Below are 19070 nucleotides of genomic sequence, written 5' to 3'. Positions count from 1 at the left end.
TGTGACTAGATCAATGTAAGGAAACTTATTGAATGAAACTAAATCACTACTTAATCATGCTTTATTTTACATTAGGCCTATTTATTCATATTAATATTTTTTGTAATGTTTGGAAGAATTAATCAAAAAACCAGTTCTGTTTAACTGCTGTTTATCACCCCAAATATTTATCATCACAGTCGTTAAGAATATCTTTAGAATTTTGTAGATTATACATTATACAATACTTTATAAACACTGATACGCACGTAAGAATGGCGTGATTCCTCTGTTATTATAAGTAATAAGTGTTTTATTAGCGAAAACACCGGCTGGGTTTTACTCTGATCCGAACTTTATCTGCGGCTGAGGCTCTACGTCATCATTGAGTGCCGCCGAGGAACCTTATTTCTTTTACTTGTGTAGCTCATATGGTGTCCCGCAATGGAAGTAAATAAGGATGAAGCGGAACGTTGTATTGATATTGCAGTTAACGCAATAAAGAGTAACCAAGTTTACAAAGCGCACCGACTTCTAGAAAAAGCACAGCGACTCTTTCCGACCGACAAGGCAAAAGGTAAGATAAATGTAGCTACTAATTTACGCTATCTAGATATCGCTACATTAGCTTATCTAACGCTAGCTAGCTATCAGCTAGTAGGACCCCTTCGGTCTAAAACCGGTAGGGTTACATGACAAGTCCGTGTTATTGCCCCTTGTTTTTACATCTTGGATATTGTCGCCTCAAACTACCTAAGACCCGTTTCATGACGTATTATTGGTTGCTTTGACTTTATGTAGCCTCAAAATATGTTCTAACTAATTATAAGTAGGTTCTGTCGAATTGTCTTAGCTGTGCAATTATTTGAATTTGCTAGCTACGTAACTGTAGCACAGGGTGCAGTCCTGCAGGATGTAGTAGCATAAGGGCCAGTTTCCCAGACTCATTTGACCTAAATTTAGACTGAAGCTGTCCCAACGACTGTCCCTCCTTTTGTGCCAGTCCCCACTAGACCACACCTGTAGCTACTGTAGGGAAGGAATTAGAAGAGGGATGTCCAGATTAGGTCTAACCCTAATCTAACACGTCTGACTATAATATTCAAATGATTCTGCACACCAAAGATAGGTCTGCTAGGGCAGTGATGCCAACTCTAGTTCTGGAGAGCTACTCCCTTGAAGAATTTAGTCCCAAGCCTTATCTAACCCATCTTCATCAGTTTCATTGGACAGAATAAGTCACACACTCACGGATAAAAGGAATTAATTTATTAACAAAGAGAATGAAGCCAGAGTGAGAAAAACCAGAGAGAGAAAGTGAGTCCAAAAATCCAAAAACCAGTGAGGCAAAACTACAGGGAAAACAAATCCAGAGCAAAACAAAAGGCAAAAATACAACAGGATCCAAACACAATATAGGCAAAGAGAATAAACCACTCAGTAAACACGTGGTGGCAATGCTTGGCAAGGATACAGTGATAATATGAATAATAAAGATAATATGAAACAAGTGATCTCAATAGTCTTGTGAGGATGAACGATTGGTGATTGATTGAATGTTGTTCCTTGCTGTGAACGGGACTCTGGGAAGTGTAGTGATATTGATTGTTGTCGGCGCTGGGATAAACTGGTTGCGTGACAATCAGATCACTTTATCAAGGATTTCAGCAGCTGAGTATTAGATCTATAATTGTTGCAATGAAACTTTGCTAGGTGGTAGATCTCCAGAACGAGAACTGGGCACTCTTGTGTTAGAGTTTTGCAACTGGGATAGGATGGCATAGAAATTGTCACTAATGAAGACTTCCAGCCTGATATCTCACCAGAGGCTCTCATTAACATGTTCTTTTCAGTGTTGTTCTGTTCAAATATACTAATTTTCAGTATTATTGTGTTCAAATGTACTAAAAATGTTTTAAAAAGCACTAATGAAATTTCACCACAAGTGCAATATTCATACATTAAATTTTTTTATGCTTTTCTTAACTAAAACTAAGCTCAAATAATGAATATAAAATAAATAAATATACGATTGCCAAGTTAACTAAATAACTATAACATTGTCAGCAGTTCTGCTTGCTGTTCAGATTACCACTCAGATTATGTGCACATGAAATGCAGCAATAAAACAATGCACACAACATATCGAAAACACAAATGCAGGTCAACTGTAGGGATAGGTTGTTTACATCCTCCATGACTTTTTAAAAAGATAGTAATCATATTCCTGTTTGGAATCCTAAGAATCTTATGTGAATAAGGCTAGGCTCATTTACACATATGTATGTAGACTTGTTTTTGGTGGTTAAACTGGTAGCTTTTATTCTCCTTTAACACATGGTGTGTGCAGCATTGTTGGCGTCTCTGCAGCAGAATGGACATCCCCCCACTCCCAGCAATTCTGCAGGAAGCAGAGAAACTCCTTCAGATTTACAGGAAAGCTCTGACAACCACAGAATTCAAGAGGACACGGGCACTGACTCAGCCAAATCTTACACCACAGAACAAGTGGATGCTGTCAAAAGGTGCTCTCAGTGAATTGGTTTATTAGTATGCATATTGAAGTTTTCATCTTTTAAACCACCATGGATTCTTATTTCATTTTAAAATAAAATATAGCTATATTTTATATTCTATTAACAGTGTCAGTGGGGCAAGGAACGGCCTTAGTCACTCTGACTAAGGGAGGCCTATGTGGGTTTACGTTTAAAGAAGTGTATGTGTCTCGTTTAAATGTGAGCTTGCAGGGGAGGTACTAGACCTCGATGTTGAGCCTTCTGGAGGTGTTGTGGGCTTAATTCAGTGAAACACAGATGAAGGGATGTGCCTACCTGTTGACCCCTGTGATGATGTGGTTTTTAGTATGAGATGAGTGGGCTGGATGCTATGTAAAACTTTGATTGACACAGCCTATTTGATGCCTTATCCTATGTATAATTACGAGATATATAAGGTCTTGATTAACTGGCTCAGGTGTCTTATATCCAGTCTCTGCAACATGATAGATCCCCTGCTCTGAAACTGGGCAGTCCTGTCTTCATCTAATTTGTCTTGCCATGTGTTCTGTACTATGCCAACTGAAGAGGATTTTTTGTTAAATTACTCCTAGAGTGATGCATGTACAAGTATTTTGGTTATGTGGTCATATGTAAAAGATGTTTGCCTTTCATGTCTTAATGACCAGAGCCACCCTGCATGTTCAAAGTGAGATGGATGTAGGACATTGGCACTTTAGTCCACATTTCTTTTTCTGTACCTCTTAACAAATTTATTTTATAACATTGTCTGTGGTTGAGAATGCTGCTATGGATTTGATTTGAAGTTAATTCAAATAAAGGACCTATTGAGAGTTTGTACTTGTTTTCTGCTCTCTTGCCTCTTAAGTTATTTTCTCTTCTTGGCAGGATAAAACAATGTAAAAACTACTATGAGATTCTTGGAGTACAGAAAGATGCTTCAGATGATGACCTTAAAAAAGCATACAGGAAATTGGCGCTCAAGTTCCATCCTGATAAGAATCATGCCCCAGGGGCTACAGAAGCATTTAAGGGTAAGCCTAATGGTTTGACAGTATTTTGATGATCTCTTTATTTATTTTTTGCAGAGCAAAATATCCCCATGATACTTAATGTGCTGTCAACAGGACTGACAAAACAATTGTGTTAGAATGTTTTGCAAGCTTAAACTGGGTTTAATTTACCTGTCTTGATTGAACTAACTGCTAGGCACAACTTCTTTTTAATGGCTCATTTATTACACTGCTATGTTTGTTCATTAATGGTTGTCCCGTGGAGCCATTGGGAATGCATACGCAGTGCTGTCGAACCCAGAGAAGAAGCGTCTGTATGACGAGTATGGGGAGGTGCGAGCCCATGCTGGCAGACACAGTCATTCTAATGAAGACTTCCAGCCCGATATCTCACCAGAGGATCTCTTTAACATGTTCTTTGGAGGAGGATTTCCCTCTAGTAAGTTTGTGTGTTTGTGTGCGTGTGATTGTGTTTCTTTTTCATCTTTCTTGTCCCTTCTGAGAAACACACAGCATATGTATCATTATCAAGCCTGTCCTACAGTAAATGAAGTGCTAGACCAGAGATATTACAACTGAATAATTTTGGGGCTACTTTTGTAAAGTGCATTGTTTGTATGTATGTGTGTGAGTGAGTGAGTGAGTGAGTGAGAGAGAGAGAGAGAGTGATGTGCAAATAGAAAGTAATGTAGTAATGTGTATTATGTTGGGCTGGGACAAGTTAAGTGAGTGCATGCTTGTCAGTGTATGTCAGAGAGAGCTTATTTACATGGAGCAAAAATGAGAGTACAGTTACAACATAATGGGCTAACCGGTATAATCAACGTCTAACGTTACCAGTGACAATAATGCTTATAATACTCTAAGTTCTAAAAGGATATGTGCAAAATAACTGCCCTGGTTTAATAGTACTGCATTTTCAACTACAGTTTCAGCGACTCATTCAGGTTTCACGTTTCTTAACATACACTGCATCTAAGAGTTCTACTTATTGGTATCAAATAACAGTGGACACGATCTGGTTAAGTATGCAGATTTACTGAAGTATGCAGATTTACTAAATGAAGCCTGTGCTCTTTCAGGTAACGTTCACATGTACAGCAATGGCCGAATGCACTTCAGTCAACGGCGTGGTGAGAGGAGAGAGCAGAGAGGTGTAAGTAGAGCATCCCTTAACAGAACCTGGCTCTCAGTAGACCACACTAAAGCCTTTTGGGACTTTGAATCTGGGAAGTGGCTCTTTGAAGTGTTTCACAGTTCTGTATCATTGGAAGATTAATGCTCCATATACTCCATATACTGCTATCTATGATTTTTATGTGTTCTATCAAATGAAAATGACCCATGCTCAAAGCCCTTATCTGTGAAACAGTTATACTTTATAATACTTTATACTTGTTGGAAACTATGGAGTTATTAAAAAGATAAAGATTGGCTGCAAAAGCTGGACTACTATATTAAATGCATCATTGGAGTTGCCTGTGATGTCCCTCAAACCCCACAAAAGCTTAGTCAGTGGGTAGGTGAAGACGGGCTGTAAACTAAGTGCTGGGGTTGGTACATTTTATCAGGTTTGTGTGTCGCACGGACGTTAAGCATGGAGGCTTAATGAGGTTGGATTGTAGGTGCGCAGAGGTCAATTTCCTTCCAGGCAAAAGTGGGAATAGCTCTATTAGGTTTGCGAAGGAAGGGCAGAGTGATTTTGGTCAGACACAAGAGAGCAGTAGCAGTAAATGTGATGAAGCGGAAGACTGAATTGGTAGCAGATATAGGTGGGCAACTTCATGTTACAGTGTACTGCATTAACTTTGGTGAGGTTAGACAAGGTCCTATATTTGGAGGGTGAGCAAGTATTTTATTTTATTGATCTAACAGTACCTTTGAGGATGTAATTGAGGAAGCTTTTGAAAGAAAGAAGCTGAAATATGCAGACTTTGTGGCAGAGGTGAGGGAACATGATTTGCAGGCATATATTAGGCCAATAGAGATAGGGATTAGAGCATTTATAGCCATGTTTCTTAATGCTACTTCTGTTTTTTGTATTGGCGTTCACTGAGAGCATCATTAAAGGAGTTCCCCACGAAATAGCTTAAAGGGCTAGTCAGTTCCTGTGGCACAGGAGGTCACAGGTGAGTTGGGGGGATATATGATAATGTTATGACTGTTGGAACCGGTGGCACTGAGCATGCTTTAACAGTACCAGTGGGACGTATAATGCCCTTAGTCACTGTGTAGGCTAATAAGAATTTGTTTGTTTGTTTGTTTACAAGTCCATGGTTGTTTAACTATGTAGAAATGGTGACACTGTGCATGCATTAATGGCGACAGAGGTGCTTCATATGGCCTTAGTCACTGGAGAGGCCACTATTGTATCTGTTGTGGTATTATGCTTACTACAAAGTGGGCTTGGAGGGGAGTGGGTCTGGGATGCCAGATCTCACTGTTGAGCCTTCTGGAGGTGTCATAGGCTTCATTCAGCAAAACACAGGAGAAGGAGGGTGACTATTTGACAACCCCAATGAAAAGCTCCAGTGTGGGTTTATCTGTTGCTGAGGTAAGTACGGTGAATGGGGGTGGGGGTGATAGCTCAACCTTTATGTAATCCCTAATGTCTTGGCAAATGTAAGTAACATCTTAACGTGTATAATTGCATTGTCAATCCATTGAATAGGTAGAACTGTTAACAACTCTTTGCTTAACCTGAGGTAACTTCTTCCTGTCATAAGCTCATCTTTTAATTAAGAAACTGTAATGGCAAAATTCTCACATCTACAGTACTATTTCAAAACATGGCTAGCATTGCAGGCTTATAGCCATTTTGCTTGAACTCGTAGGACTAATGTCTCCCAGTATCACCATAATCACCACATAATTATCTTCTGGCCACAGTAGGTATTCTATAGGGTCTCCAAAACCACTCATTTTTAGTGACACCATTGCAGTTTTTGATTAGGTTATTTGGGGGAGTATAGAATTTGGGATCTTGCTGTATTGATATGAGCAGGATTTGTAACCACAGTTACAAGATGGTGCTACCAGACTTTAGTAAGGTTTTAACAGTAGAGGGAGGCAGTGAGCTGTTAAGCGATCTGATTCAGCATACTAGCTCTGGTTTCAGTGGAGTGATTGCTCAGGCATGAAACCTGAATCTATAGTCATTTTACCATTTTGTAACATAATCTTTTTCTGTCTTATTGATATGTACATGATAATTTTGCTCTTTAAGGCTGTTGTAATTAGCCATAATGCTATTTTGGGGGTATACACCATATGTAGGTGTATGTGTTATTACTGGTTAAATTTTTTTTGGCGGGGGGGGGGGTGTAATTTGCTTTTTTGAAATGCCTTTGTTTTTTTTTGTTTTTTTTGGGGGGGGTGTTTGTTTTTTAGCTAAAGCTGTCAAGACATTGTTGGGGTCTTTGGTATTGGTTATTGGACAAGTTTCTTGTCAGGATTACAGTTAGGTTTTGTGAGGGTTAAGGTTAGGTTCAGATTTAGGATTATTGATAGTTATACAGTAGTTTAGGATCAACCATGTAAGTGTGTCTGTGTCTGTGTTGTTGCAGGGCGGCTTGACTCTCTTCGTACAGCTCATGCCCCTCCTTATCCTTGTAATCGTGTCTGCTCTTAGCCAGATGTTGGTGGCCGAGCCTCCCTATAGCTTGACCCTCAGACCGTAAGCACACATACACACACGTACCCAAACACACAAATTTACGCACACACATGCCACTAGTGCCATCATTCAAGGTTTAATTATACTTATCAGGTTTCTTTCCCATATCAAGTGTGCACATGCCAAGTGTTTATGCCTCCATTCGCATGTGCACTCACTCGCTCACACCTTTGCTAGCCTGTCCCAGCCTTTCTGGGCGGACATGCGAGTGTGTGGGCAGGGATGGGCAGGCAGGCATTTGAGCATTTGTGTGGGTGCGTGGGCATGTGGGCATGTGGAAGGGGCAGTGGAGCGGGCGGGCAGGCAGTCAGGTGTGTGAGCGCATTGGTGGGGGGCAGGTGGGTGTTCGCACAGGTAGGGGCAGGAGGGTGGGTGGGTTATACATGCAGGTGCGTGCACGTGCGTGCATGCACGTGTGTGCGCGTGCGTGTGTGTATGTGTCCTCCACTCTCACTCTTTCATGTCTATTCCCTCAAACACATATGCTCAGTGATCCCTTAAGAAATTTTGAGCAACTTTTCTCCACAACTTTCCATGAGTCCACGCATGTATTCCTTGCTATCTTATCCCTATTCACAGTCTATTTAGTACTGTTCACAGTCTATTTAGGAGCATACAGTACATTGTAAAAGTCTTTGGCACAAAAGCAATGAAGCTATCTATCTGGGCAGTAAGTGTTTATTTTCATATAAAACGCATGTATATAACAAATACTGTAATGATAAAGCAATAATGCAAATTTTAAAAAACTGTTAAAGGCAATTAAACATAACAAAAATTTGTCTTTTTGTTGGAAAGTACAGGTAGATGTGTCCTGCTAGGCATTTCTTTCATACAGTGCCCTCCAATACTTTAAGGCCCATTTTACCCCTTGCCCCCATCACTTAGCCCTCCCTGCCATTTTGCAGGTTCACGTGTAGGGGAAGGGTTTCCCAATTTTTGTTGAGATAAGAGTAGGGCGAAATGTTAGGGCTACATGGCTACTTAACCGCATCAGTGAAGATTGGCAGTGCCTAGACAGCACCACTAGTAGCCTGGTAATGAAGGAAATTGAAATTGAAGTTGTAAACTGCAGGTAATCGCAAATGGATGCCTATAGTTCACCCAAGAAAGATCACCACAGCTGAGGACGGCGTATTAGAAATGTATGGTGAAAACTCATCAAGGGTAGTCCCATTTCGTAGGGGAAGATCTTAACCACTACCCATGGAAACTCAGTTCCAAGGGGCAAGTAGGACACTCGCAAACAAGGGGTACGGGTAAAAATAAGAAATGAGACACACTAACATGTCCCTTTTAGCCCACAAAAAGGTCATGCTCATTCACCATCACAGTGACTTCAAGCACACTGAAGCACCAGAAAGACCTGTATCTGTCCACTTAGAGAATGTGAAAAGTGGAACCCCACTGCGGAAAAAATGAAGCTCTGTGGGATCACAGGGAAACGAATCAAAGAATCAAATGAAGAAGCTTTGGAGAATTTATCATGGTGCTGCAAGTAGCTCTGCTGATTTTGATACTGTTTTATATGTTTCTCTCACCACAAAAGGCTAAGTGAGGAAAACCAGGGGAGAAGAAGATTAGCTTTTATAGGAGGTTGGGAAAAAAGGAGAGAGCAAGTCATGGTGCAAACAGTGTGTGACTCCATCTCTGCCTACCCCAGAGGAGGGTGTAAAGTAGAATTGAGCTATTAGTTTGTGCCTTATTGATCCTGCCTGTACACTCTGCAGAGCTGTGGAAAGGACCATGCGGACGTGAAGGTTGTGTGGCCATAGTGTGATAGGGGGCTGACCAGGGTTTGTGTGCTGATGCCATCACCTTGCTCATCAATAGCTAATCTCATGCAACAGGTAACTGGCCTCTTACAGTTCCAGCAGAAATGGCTGGTTCGGCTAGTCAGATGTAAAACAAGGCCACCTCACTTTATAGAACGCCGAGTACTAGGCTAAGCTTATTGATCAATTTCAAGCTGATGCAGGCCTTTTAGCAAGTAGGTTTTCACACTCTGCTTCAATTTGGCCTAGATGTGGCCCTTGATGTCTTTTATGTGAAAAGAACTTTAAAAGTATTATCTAAACAAATGTTGTTATTATTATTATTAATAATAATAATAATAATAATAATAATAATAATAACAATAATAATAATAATAATAATATAATTTTCTTGTATTCTAACAGTAGGAAAGGATGTCTTCCTTAGGAATACTCTACATTTTTAGAAGCAAAACCATCTGTAAAACTGTATTGTCTACACAAATAAACGTTTAAAATCTGTTTTAGGTCATTCTTTTACTGTGTGCTGCGCCTGTAGTCATGCTGGACAGTTTCTGACCCCTGAACTTTCCACTTTGGCTCTGACTAATCACTGTACTTGTAGATTTCAACTGAAACCTCACCATGGTTCCTTGGTCAGGCCATCTCCTCCACACCTCTCTGTGCAGCATGACAATTATGGTGAAAGAGACAAACCTTGCCCAGCATTGAGAAAGTAGGGTCATCATCTATGACCTCTGTACTGTCCACTTTAACCCTAACGGCCTATCACATGCAGCTTGTGTTGCGGAGAAAATGATTTATGCGTCTTTCTCCTTTCCACTTGTTGTCACCCACTTATTCACATCGTCTCATTTCAACCTCTCTTGTTCTACCAGTACATGTATATGATATGATATGATATGATATGATATGATATGATATGATATGATTTCATTCTGGAAATAATGCACTGGATCTGTCTGGTAGAACTCTCCACCAACTATGAAAAAAGTCTTGACAGCTATCTATCCTACCTCAACATGCCTCTGGTTAACGATATAAAAAAGATTTTTCTGCAGATCTTTCATCAAATTTCATTTTGCTAAAGCATCACATCCAGAAGATAGGGCCACCAGGTTATTCAGGTTTATTGTTCTGTTGTGCAGGTCAGTGGGCCACACACACAAGCGGTTGACGGAGACTCTGCGTGTGCCATACTACGTGAGCGAGCGCTTCAGCCAGGAGCACAACAGTGTGAGTCTGAGGCAGGTGGAGCGTGATGTGGAGGACGAGTACATCTCCATGCTCCGGGACAACTGCTGGAGGGAGAAGCAACAGAGTGCGTTCCTCCTTCACAACAGCCTTTCAACAGCATGCTATCGCCTATGTTCAATTAAGTTTTTTTGAGGTTGATGGCCGACAAAAGGCCATACTTTGTTTCTTCTCAGAGGCTTACCATGCAGAGCTTTAATCTTACTTGGGTAACATCCTGATCTGATGATAGAGGTTGATCCAGATCACTAAACACCACCAGTTATGAAACTTTGTGCTGATGCATAAAATGTTGAGCTGTATAACAACATTTTCCTGAACAGCAGCAGAAATGTGATGAATCTTCTCAGTATCTGTAGATTAATGATAGCTTCAAAACAGATACGGCTGGGTTTTTTTTTTATGTTTTGCTTATTGCCCAGTATAACCACTGCACTTCAGACCTTAATCTAAACCCTCAACATAGCCAATCTGGTGATAACAATAAATTATTGTTAAATGACTTTGGTAAAACCTCACCATTAACTCCAGTTTTGTGTCGCACAAGTGATTTTGTCTCTTAGGATCATTATCCAGGCAATGACTAAATTCTGCTCTGAAAATACAAGAAGAAGGATTTATACATTGTAATTTAATCCAAGGCCTGCATGTGTCTGAACAATGGTCCACACCTGCTTAATTAGTTAGAGAAATTAGTATATTGATGCTTCATTAATGTACATTCTAGAATATGGGTATGGTTGACTGAATTTTTTTTTTTCTGCACAAATTTTTTCTACAGCAGTAAAAGGGTTTTTTCAGGATTTTAGAAGCTGGAGTGTCTTGGTGATTCACCAGAGCTGGTTGGAGCTGGTTACTCTCCATGTGTTAACTCATATTGCACTTCCTTTTGATTCACAATGTTTGTCATCATTTTTGTTGCTTCATCATCAGTTTTACTCATCAGACAAACATGCACAGCTGTAATTGCCTAGTAGCCTAGTAGTATTTCTCCTGGGAACATACTAACTGCCGCAATTTCAAAATTTTCCCTACCTTGGATCCCCAGTCCAGTTCATCAACTAATTATCAAGATCATGAGCTGTTTTGGTGCATGAAAAATTGTTCAGGATTGTGGGTTCCTAGAACTTGTATCAAGAACCATTGCTTTTAACCAAGTGTTTAAAATTTTAAACCCTTCAGAAATAGGAAACCTTTGGTGTGAGACAAGCCAGTTATCAGCTGGGCTCTATCTATATTGATGAGGGCAGTGTATATTTACTCAGGAACTGAATAAACACATTATCAACTGCTGCTTATTCCTGTGTCAAAGCGATTGAGAGATCCATAGCATTTTGTATGGTATGTCATGATTTTTTGCATGTGTTTTTCCTTTTTTCGATACAGTAGGTGATTCGAGTTTTTGTCTTCTCATAAGATGATGCTGTGTGCTGTAAATGCAGGCTGTCTTTTCCCATTGCTCTGTGGTTGTATGTTTGTGCGTACATTCTGCAGAGGACGGTTTGCTATACCGCGCACGCTATTTTGGGGATGCAGAGCTGTACCAGAGGGCCCAGAGAATGGCCACTCCTTCCTGCTCCAGGCTGGCCAAGGTTCAGGCTTCTCTCCATGGATAAACTGATGCCAGTCTGTGCAGGTGGGTGAGACATCTGCTATGTTCTGCAGCATCTGCTTTAACAAAACCACTGTAGCTAAACCCTCAATAGTCCAGTAATGTTTCTTTGCCAAGTTCTCTACTGTGTCGTATCCTCTTTCAGTCTCTTAAGTAAATGGTGTGCTTTTCAGGTGGCCTGAAAAGCTTGACCCAGTTACTGGGGGGCAGGTGAGGATCATTGTCAGTGGGAGATGGATGTACAGCCCCACCATACTGTGTGCTTGATCCTGTTCTCTCTCTCTCTCTCTCTCTCTCTCTCTCTCGTCATCTCAGACCATTGCAGGTTTTTGCATCTTGGATTTAACTGTCATATAGGGAGGAATAATATATATATATATTAAAATATCTAAAAATCTTTCTGCCCATATTGTAGTTTGTTTTTTCTTTTTTTGTAGGTTTCAAATACAATCTTCCTGTTAGAGAAGATCACCATATACAGTAAACGGAATGCTGGCCACCTGTGACAGAATATCAGACAACAGAAGAGAATTCAAACTGATTTTGTCAGTGTGTGAGAAAGTGTCACAGATGCATGTCTTCATTAGGGAGAATCCACTGCTATAATGATTTTAGAAAGCTCAGGATCTTCCTCTAGCCTCCATTTATTACTGAGCAGATAATCCTGCTACAAGAATGTTGCATTTTTGTTGTTGCGTCATTTATAGTTCATAGATCATGACCTAGTCACTTTTGTATTAATTTATAATTGATAACCATGCATTCATCTCTGCAGGGGTTTTATTTATTTGGTTGGTTAAATAAGCTTTAACTGTTTAAGATTTGCAAGTTTTGCCACTAGAACTTAAAATGGCTGCTCTATTCTGTTAGTATTTATTCAATGGATTGGTCTTTTTTTTAAGATTTATATTCCTGAACAATAAAAAAATGTATTTGTGCCACTGCTCTATTCACCACCCCAGTGAGTGCTTTTTGGATGTTTGGAATATGTGTACAGGGTGGGGGAGGGAGAGACTGTCTATATTTCAGGAAGGGTAGGACTGTGAGTGAGTGCGTGCATTTGCGTATGTGTGTGCGCGTGAGTCATGTAAGCTGTTGGAGTTTGGCAGGCGGCTGGGATTTCACTGTAAGCTAAAACATGCAGAGGCCTCACGTTCACTAGCAGCCTTCCTGTCAACCGGATCATCATGTGCCTGTAGCCATATCCCCCTCCAACTGGTCTCTGCTGGATTTGCGCTTGAGTAGAATAGTCTCTTCATTTTGTACCTTTGCTCTCCCACTTCAGATATTGGTGCCAATCAAAAAAGTAGTTTATTATAGCTCGTACTAATGCTGCACTTAAAACCTACCAGTTTTTACTTTGTGAAAGTTTGATCTAGCCTTAAAAAAAAACAAAACAGTAAGGTCATAAGCAGTGCATATATCACATGGTGACAATTAGGCTACTTACAACTGAAGGCACACTTGACTAGCCTAGCTAGCAATTATTAAAGCTTTTATTCAGAAAGGTGGATTATCACCTGAATCTATTCTAATTCTAATTTTTCTGCAGTACATCTTAGCTTTTGGTGAGCCTTTAAAAAATGCACTTTTATCTGGAATCAACAGGTCATCGGAATCTTATTTAAGGCCAAAATTCAGTAATTTAGATACACCTTCAAAAAAGGTAGTTACTATTCTAATTTTCCCAAAAGTATGCAAAGCTTCTTGCAGAAATACTGCTTGTTTTTGCATCACATTTAGTCATTTGTCTCATGAATGTGAGAAAGATAAAGATTTTCTTCAAAATATAATTTTATTTTTTCTGTATGTTCTGAAATGGGACATACAAATTTTAGCAGTATTTGAATATCAAACAAATAAGGATGCACAGAAGAATATGCATGACAGTGAAGTAAAAAAAAAAAAGCAGGGGTCCAATTTCCTGAAAGTAAAATTCAGATCTGTTCACAAATGGCACTCGCTAAAAAATTTTTTAAATGATTTCCACACACAAATTACATTTACAAAATTACAGTAGCTGCCATATCTGGTTTCCATAGAAACTGAGGTAAGTATTTCAAAGCAGTCAAATAAAATAGCACCTGTCAAGTTAAAAAACTGCCTGGAAGAAGTGCAATTTATGAACTCAGTAATCCAAAATGCCCCAAAACAGCAACTGTCCAATACATGAATGTATAATTGGTAAACAATTTGTATAGGCTATATTGTTTTTATACACAGCTCATGAAAAATCATACAGAGATCCATTTCCAGGTAAACTGTAAATGTAAATTTCCCTCAAGTAATCAACAATGTCATTCAGTCCTCAGGTGAGAACAGCTCTTCTGTAACTAAAAAGGTATAGTTCACAGCGTGCAAGACAGCTATTCAAGGTCCAGGGAGTAGAGTTTCATCTTTTACTTTCAACATTCTTCTATAAGAAGCTCTTCAGAGCTGTACAGTTTCCTTTTGATCACCCTGAAGCCAGTGCTAAGTTTAAGTGCGTGTCTTACACCTGGAGCAGAGGGTGACTTGGTAGTAAATAGGCCCTGAAGTTTAGGCCAAAATCCTCCCGATTCCAGTCTCAGTACAAGTGTTAGTTGAAAGGTAGGGACGAGATAAGGGTCCGCTGCTATCTGCCCTGCATTCTGCCAGGTTCCCCCCTGTTCCACACAAAGATCAATCAGCGCCCCCCGCAGGCCGCATGGCTCACTCGCAGCCAGATGTACTAGTTCCTGCCCTATGTGCTCCAGAAGTTTCTCGGGAATGAGGAGTTTGGAGCAGTGAAGGGTGCAATCTTTCGCCTCAGTCAGACTACTGGCAATCAGCTGCACAACTTCTTTACACAGGCTCTCCTCCGTTGGATCGTAAAACATCTCACTGTCGACACTGGATAAGTCAGGCAGAGATAATGAACCTGAAAAAGAAATTAAAACGATTACGTTGACACTGCTTATTAACACGCCAAATGGAAAACTATCGGTACGCAACCTCTGAACTGTAGCTATGTTTTCACCATTCTACCTATAAATTTGTCATTCAGACAGGAGCAGCTATTTAAGAGCTCATCGACAGGGAACGGAGTAAAGTTACAGACAAAAGAGAGCTTAATACCTGTATCCGACACATCGTCTCTGCTGCAGGTATCCGAATCGAAGTCTAAGCTGTGATTGCTGCTTACGCCTCCAAACTCGCCGAGTTTCTGGACCAGTCTGCTCCAGGATAAGCGCTTTGTCGAAGCGTCAGCTTCAGGTGAAGAGGGGAAGCTGCCGTCCTCCGAAGAAAGACTCGCACTCAGTTGTTTATGCATTGTTGATTTCAGGGATTTGATCGGATCTGTTCACTCCGATTGTGGTTCGTTTAAAATATCTACAGAGTAGAGGAAATAGGAAAATTTAAGATGTGGCTACAGGGAGGACATAGCCAATGCACTTGTTATTTATTAAACAAAAAAGATGCTGGCTAAAGGCTGTCAGGCAAAAAAAAAAGAAAGTTGGTTAACTAGCACAACGATCAAAACAGCGAATACACTTATGACTTATTCTGTCTGAAAAAAACAGTTAGCTATGCTAACTATAAATGAAGTGTTCGGTTGTAGCTAGGTAGGGTTGTAGTTACAATTAAACTAGGTCAGCTAACGCTAACTAACTGATCCTGGAAGCAAGATAGTTGCAGTAGCCTTTACAGAAATGAATGAAAGAAAAACAATTATTCCACAAGAATAAAATTATATTTAAAATCAACACTCACCAAGATCGAGTACTAAAAATATGTTGCCGATGCCTCTCCAGTTTTGTTAGCTAATTATATCGCTAATTTCCCACGAATTAAAAAGTGCTTTAACAAAGACGTCGGACTCAGTGCTCGTGTCTGCCTTCTGCAAACACTGATGTCATGAACGAGAACAAAGCTATTTAAACAGCTCAGCAGCAGTATCAACTAGACACGCCCCTCAACGGCTCCGCGTCCAATCAGCTGTTAGCACACGTTCTGAACGTTCCACTTTGCCCGGTAACATAACGCAGATCTCAAGCACTAACTTACCCATTGTCTGTTGAGGGCAGAAAGAAAACCGCGAGTGTTTTCCGTTTCACGTAGGACAAGCCTGGGCAATGCTTCACGTCGTGTCTGGCTGTATCTTATTTGCATTAATATTGATGCTTTGCATCTGACAACATTTTTAGATTACTATGTTATGCACATTTAGAGTATATATAGGGTGGCCAGACGTCCAGTTTGAGGCCGGACAGTCCGGTTTTTCAGATCCCAGTCCTCGAGATCAAATTGTTCAGCAGTGTTACCGAACTACATAAGTTATGGTTTTAATTTTCTGTGTTGTACTGTCATATACCCGTCCGCCAATGTCCTCCTTTTGGGAGGACTGATGTTCTCTTTTTAAGATTTATTGCATTGGCCACCGTAAATCCAGTGTGATTGTGTGAAGCGTATGGGACTGCCAGTCATTTTAATGCATCTGACACAGCACAGCATAGGCTATTGTACATAGAACATAGCACACAAGTATAATTTTCCAATATCAGAACTGAACTGATAGCAACTGATGACATTTTGTGTTATATACATAAAAGAACTTCTAAAATGATGGCTGGAACCCTTCTCATTAACTGCAGAAAAAATAAATAAATTATATATATATATATATATATATATATATATTATATATATATATATTATATATATATATATATATATATATATATATATATATATATATATATATATATATATAACTGTCCATTACATTACCATATAAGCATTGGGCCACAGATCAGGCAGTTATCAGTGTAAAATAAGGTACAAACTGCTGTCTAATTAGTAGGCTGTGATACTCTATTATATTACTAAGGACACTTTTCTGAGTAGACAACTAAAGCACTTTTATAAGTTGCTCTGGATACGAGTATCTTCTAGAGTATCTTCCACAAATTTAAATGTGAATTACTGCATATCTTAGTCTTCTTCTTAAGGTAGTGGCTATCCCTGTGAATGTTCAAGGATTGATCTTAAGGGGGAGTGTTTCACCAAGACAGGTTTCTCTGTTAGATGGACAGCATAAGCAAAAAGTAAAGTCTATTTGCAGAAAAGGCAAAGAATATTTATACTGGACAGCCTTTATATTTGACTTAAGATGGCCAGTTTACTGAAAATACTACAGAAAAGTAAATATTTTCAGTATCTTTTAGTGTATCTCAGGTTGAAAATGAAAGGACAAGCTAAGGGTCTGTACTGATTTGCAACCACCCATAGCACCGCTTGTGGATTCAGTGTTCAGCATGATGCAATACTGCATGGTCCAATATGCATCAGCATTCAGTTACCAAAGTTAATCAGATGACGCTGCAAGAACCTATAAGGCTCTCCCTGACAAAACTGTAGTCCTGAGATAATTGGCCGTAAAGTGCTTAAACGCCATAAGATTGATTCAGATTTATCTAGTACTATAGTTAAAATCAGATACTTAATATATTAGACACAAGATGGGAGATTGTCTTATGTAAAGTAATTAGAATGAAATGTATCACTTTTGTTATACATTTCTGCTGCCACAGTCTTTGTTGAAATCTATTAATGTGATTTGAGTGTATGTTCTATTAAATTATGTTTTTCATTCAGATTTTTCTCTTAGGCAAGGTAAAAAAAATCAATTGCATTAACATATATTATAAACTATAAAATGACTTCAATGAAGAATTTTATGGGGATTTTTTCAGTACCGGTACTGAGTATGACAACAGACCAAAGTGATATTACAGAAACGCTGGGAGTGTTCACTCACTTATCATTGCTATTTGCCTTTGATTTTTTATTTGGTTTTGCAGTTTAAATTCTGTTTATTATAACTTACAACTGACTATTTAATATTTAATACATTTAAGAAAAAGCTGCCTGTCAGATACATGCCTAACATTTTTAAACTACTGTGAAGTGTTTATATGAAATAAAGTATGTAAAAATGCATTATAGCCATTTATTGTTCACAATAACAAACTTCTAAATCAAGAACAGCACATCATAGAAATCTGCTGAAATGTGTTTTGCTCTGTGTTCTACTTCATGCTCTTTGCCTAAGTATATGCATACATCCTTCTATATGTATTTTCAAAAAAAAAGGTTTTGGCAGAAATCCAGATTTCACAGATGTGTGGAGAGTACATGTGAAGGCTGGACAAACTGTTCTCATTTCAGCCAGAGACGAACTGAGAAGAAAAAACACAACAAGGGCACATGTACCGTCCAAGTAAACAGCAGACAGCGTTACACTGACTTACATAAATCAACACATAAATATGTTCATTATATTAAAATAGCTGTAATGATGTTTTTAACTATACACATTGATGTGAGTTATACAATGCATGAAATAAGCCTTCCCCATAGTGAATAATGTGCATAGATTGACAGTGCCCGAGGTTCTTTAGGACCCAGTGGTATACTTGTGTTGGTGACGCCCCTGAAGGGAATCAGTAGAACAGTACATGCTGTACATTTACAGAAGTTCCTTACTGCTTTTTTCGACCGTTCAGATGCAAAACATCCACTGGCAGTCCTGTAAAACGCAAGTTTCAATGGGCAAACTCATAAAGCAGTTTGTAAATAAGGGTCAATGAACAGTGGACTACTCGGAAGGAGGAATAAAAATTCTTGCCCAGGCACAGCCTATGTGGTATTTTTATCACTGAAGGATTTTTAATGTTAATCTCCCATCAAATGTTTACAATATATGAGTCAAACATGCCACTGGTTTGTTTTCTTTTCGAGGACTTGTTTTGAACAGGGCAGTCCACGGTGACTTACGTCTGTTACGTTGTGTTCAGCTGAAGACAAAGAATGTGAATTTTATTTACCACCTCCCCTCACCCCTCTCCTGCTTTGTCTTGCCGTTTCTTCAGTTGGTGCTGTGGGGGGATGGAGAGCCTCACGGACCATGGCAGTAAAATTAATGGTGACTGTGGAGGCGTTAGAAAAACAAAGCAGAGGGTTTCTGTTCTTCATACTTGCCCAGTAAATCTAGATGAGAAGGCTGCACAATAGACTGAGGACACAAAGAAGCTGACACTATTGGATGCCGTCAAAGTACTAAATATTTCAAACATGGGTAAACCGACATGCTGCGTTTAGAAAAAGGAAAATTTTTCTTGATTTAGTTCTAAAATGAGAGTTTCTTGTTAAATTACATTGTAAGTGGCAGAAACAAATGCCATAAATTGACCAGTTTGTGTAGAATTTAGTAAAATTAAAAAA

The 19070-nt window shown here is 39.3% G+C and overlaps 2 protein-coding genes across 2 annotated transcripts; one reads left to right on the top strand and one right to left on the bottom strand.

The window, feature by feature from the left end:
- The first annotated feature begins 381 nt into the window (after positions 1-381).
- On the top strand, positions 382-12774 carry dnajb12b (DnaJ heat shock protein family (Hsp40) member B12b). The gene is made up of 9 exons (XM_027002624.2): positions 382-556; positions 2330-2504; positions 3384-3529; positions 3774-3947; positions 4591-4664; positions 7075-7184; positions 10108-10280; positions 11708-11849; positions 12263-12774. Exons 1-8 carry the CDS (start codon positions 424-426, stop codon positions 11827-11829), a joined length of 1107 nt encoding a protein of 368 aa, XP_026858425.2. The 5' UTR covers positions 382-423; the 3' UTR covers positions 11830-11849; positions 12263-12774.
- An 827-nt stretch (positions 12775-13601) lies between these two features.
- On the bottom strand, positions 13602-15692 carry ddit4 (DNA-damage-inducible transcript 4). Its single transcript, XM_027002667.2, has 3 exons — positions 15558-15692; positions 14922-15176; positions 13602-14724 (listed from the first exon to the last, which is right to left on the bottom strand). Exons 2-3 carry the CDS (start codon positions 15115-15117, stop codon positions 14231-14233), a joined length of 690 nt encoding a protein of 229 aa, XP_026858468.1. The 5' UTR covers positions 15118-15176; positions 15558-15692; the 3' UTR covers positions 13602-14230.
- Positions 15693-19070: the final 3378 nt, after the last annotated feature.

The sequence above is a fragment of the Electrophorus electricus genome, chromosome 14, assembly GCF_013358815.1.
Source record: "Electrophorus electricus isolate fEleEle1 chromosome 14, fEleEle1.pri, whole genome shotgun sequence".
Classification (NCBI taxonomy): domain Eukaryota; kingdom Metazoa; phylum Chordata; class Actinopteri; order Gymnotiformes; family Gymnotidae; genus Electrophorus; species Electrophorus electricus.
This window is presented reverse-complemented; position numbering and strand designations above follow the sequence as displayed.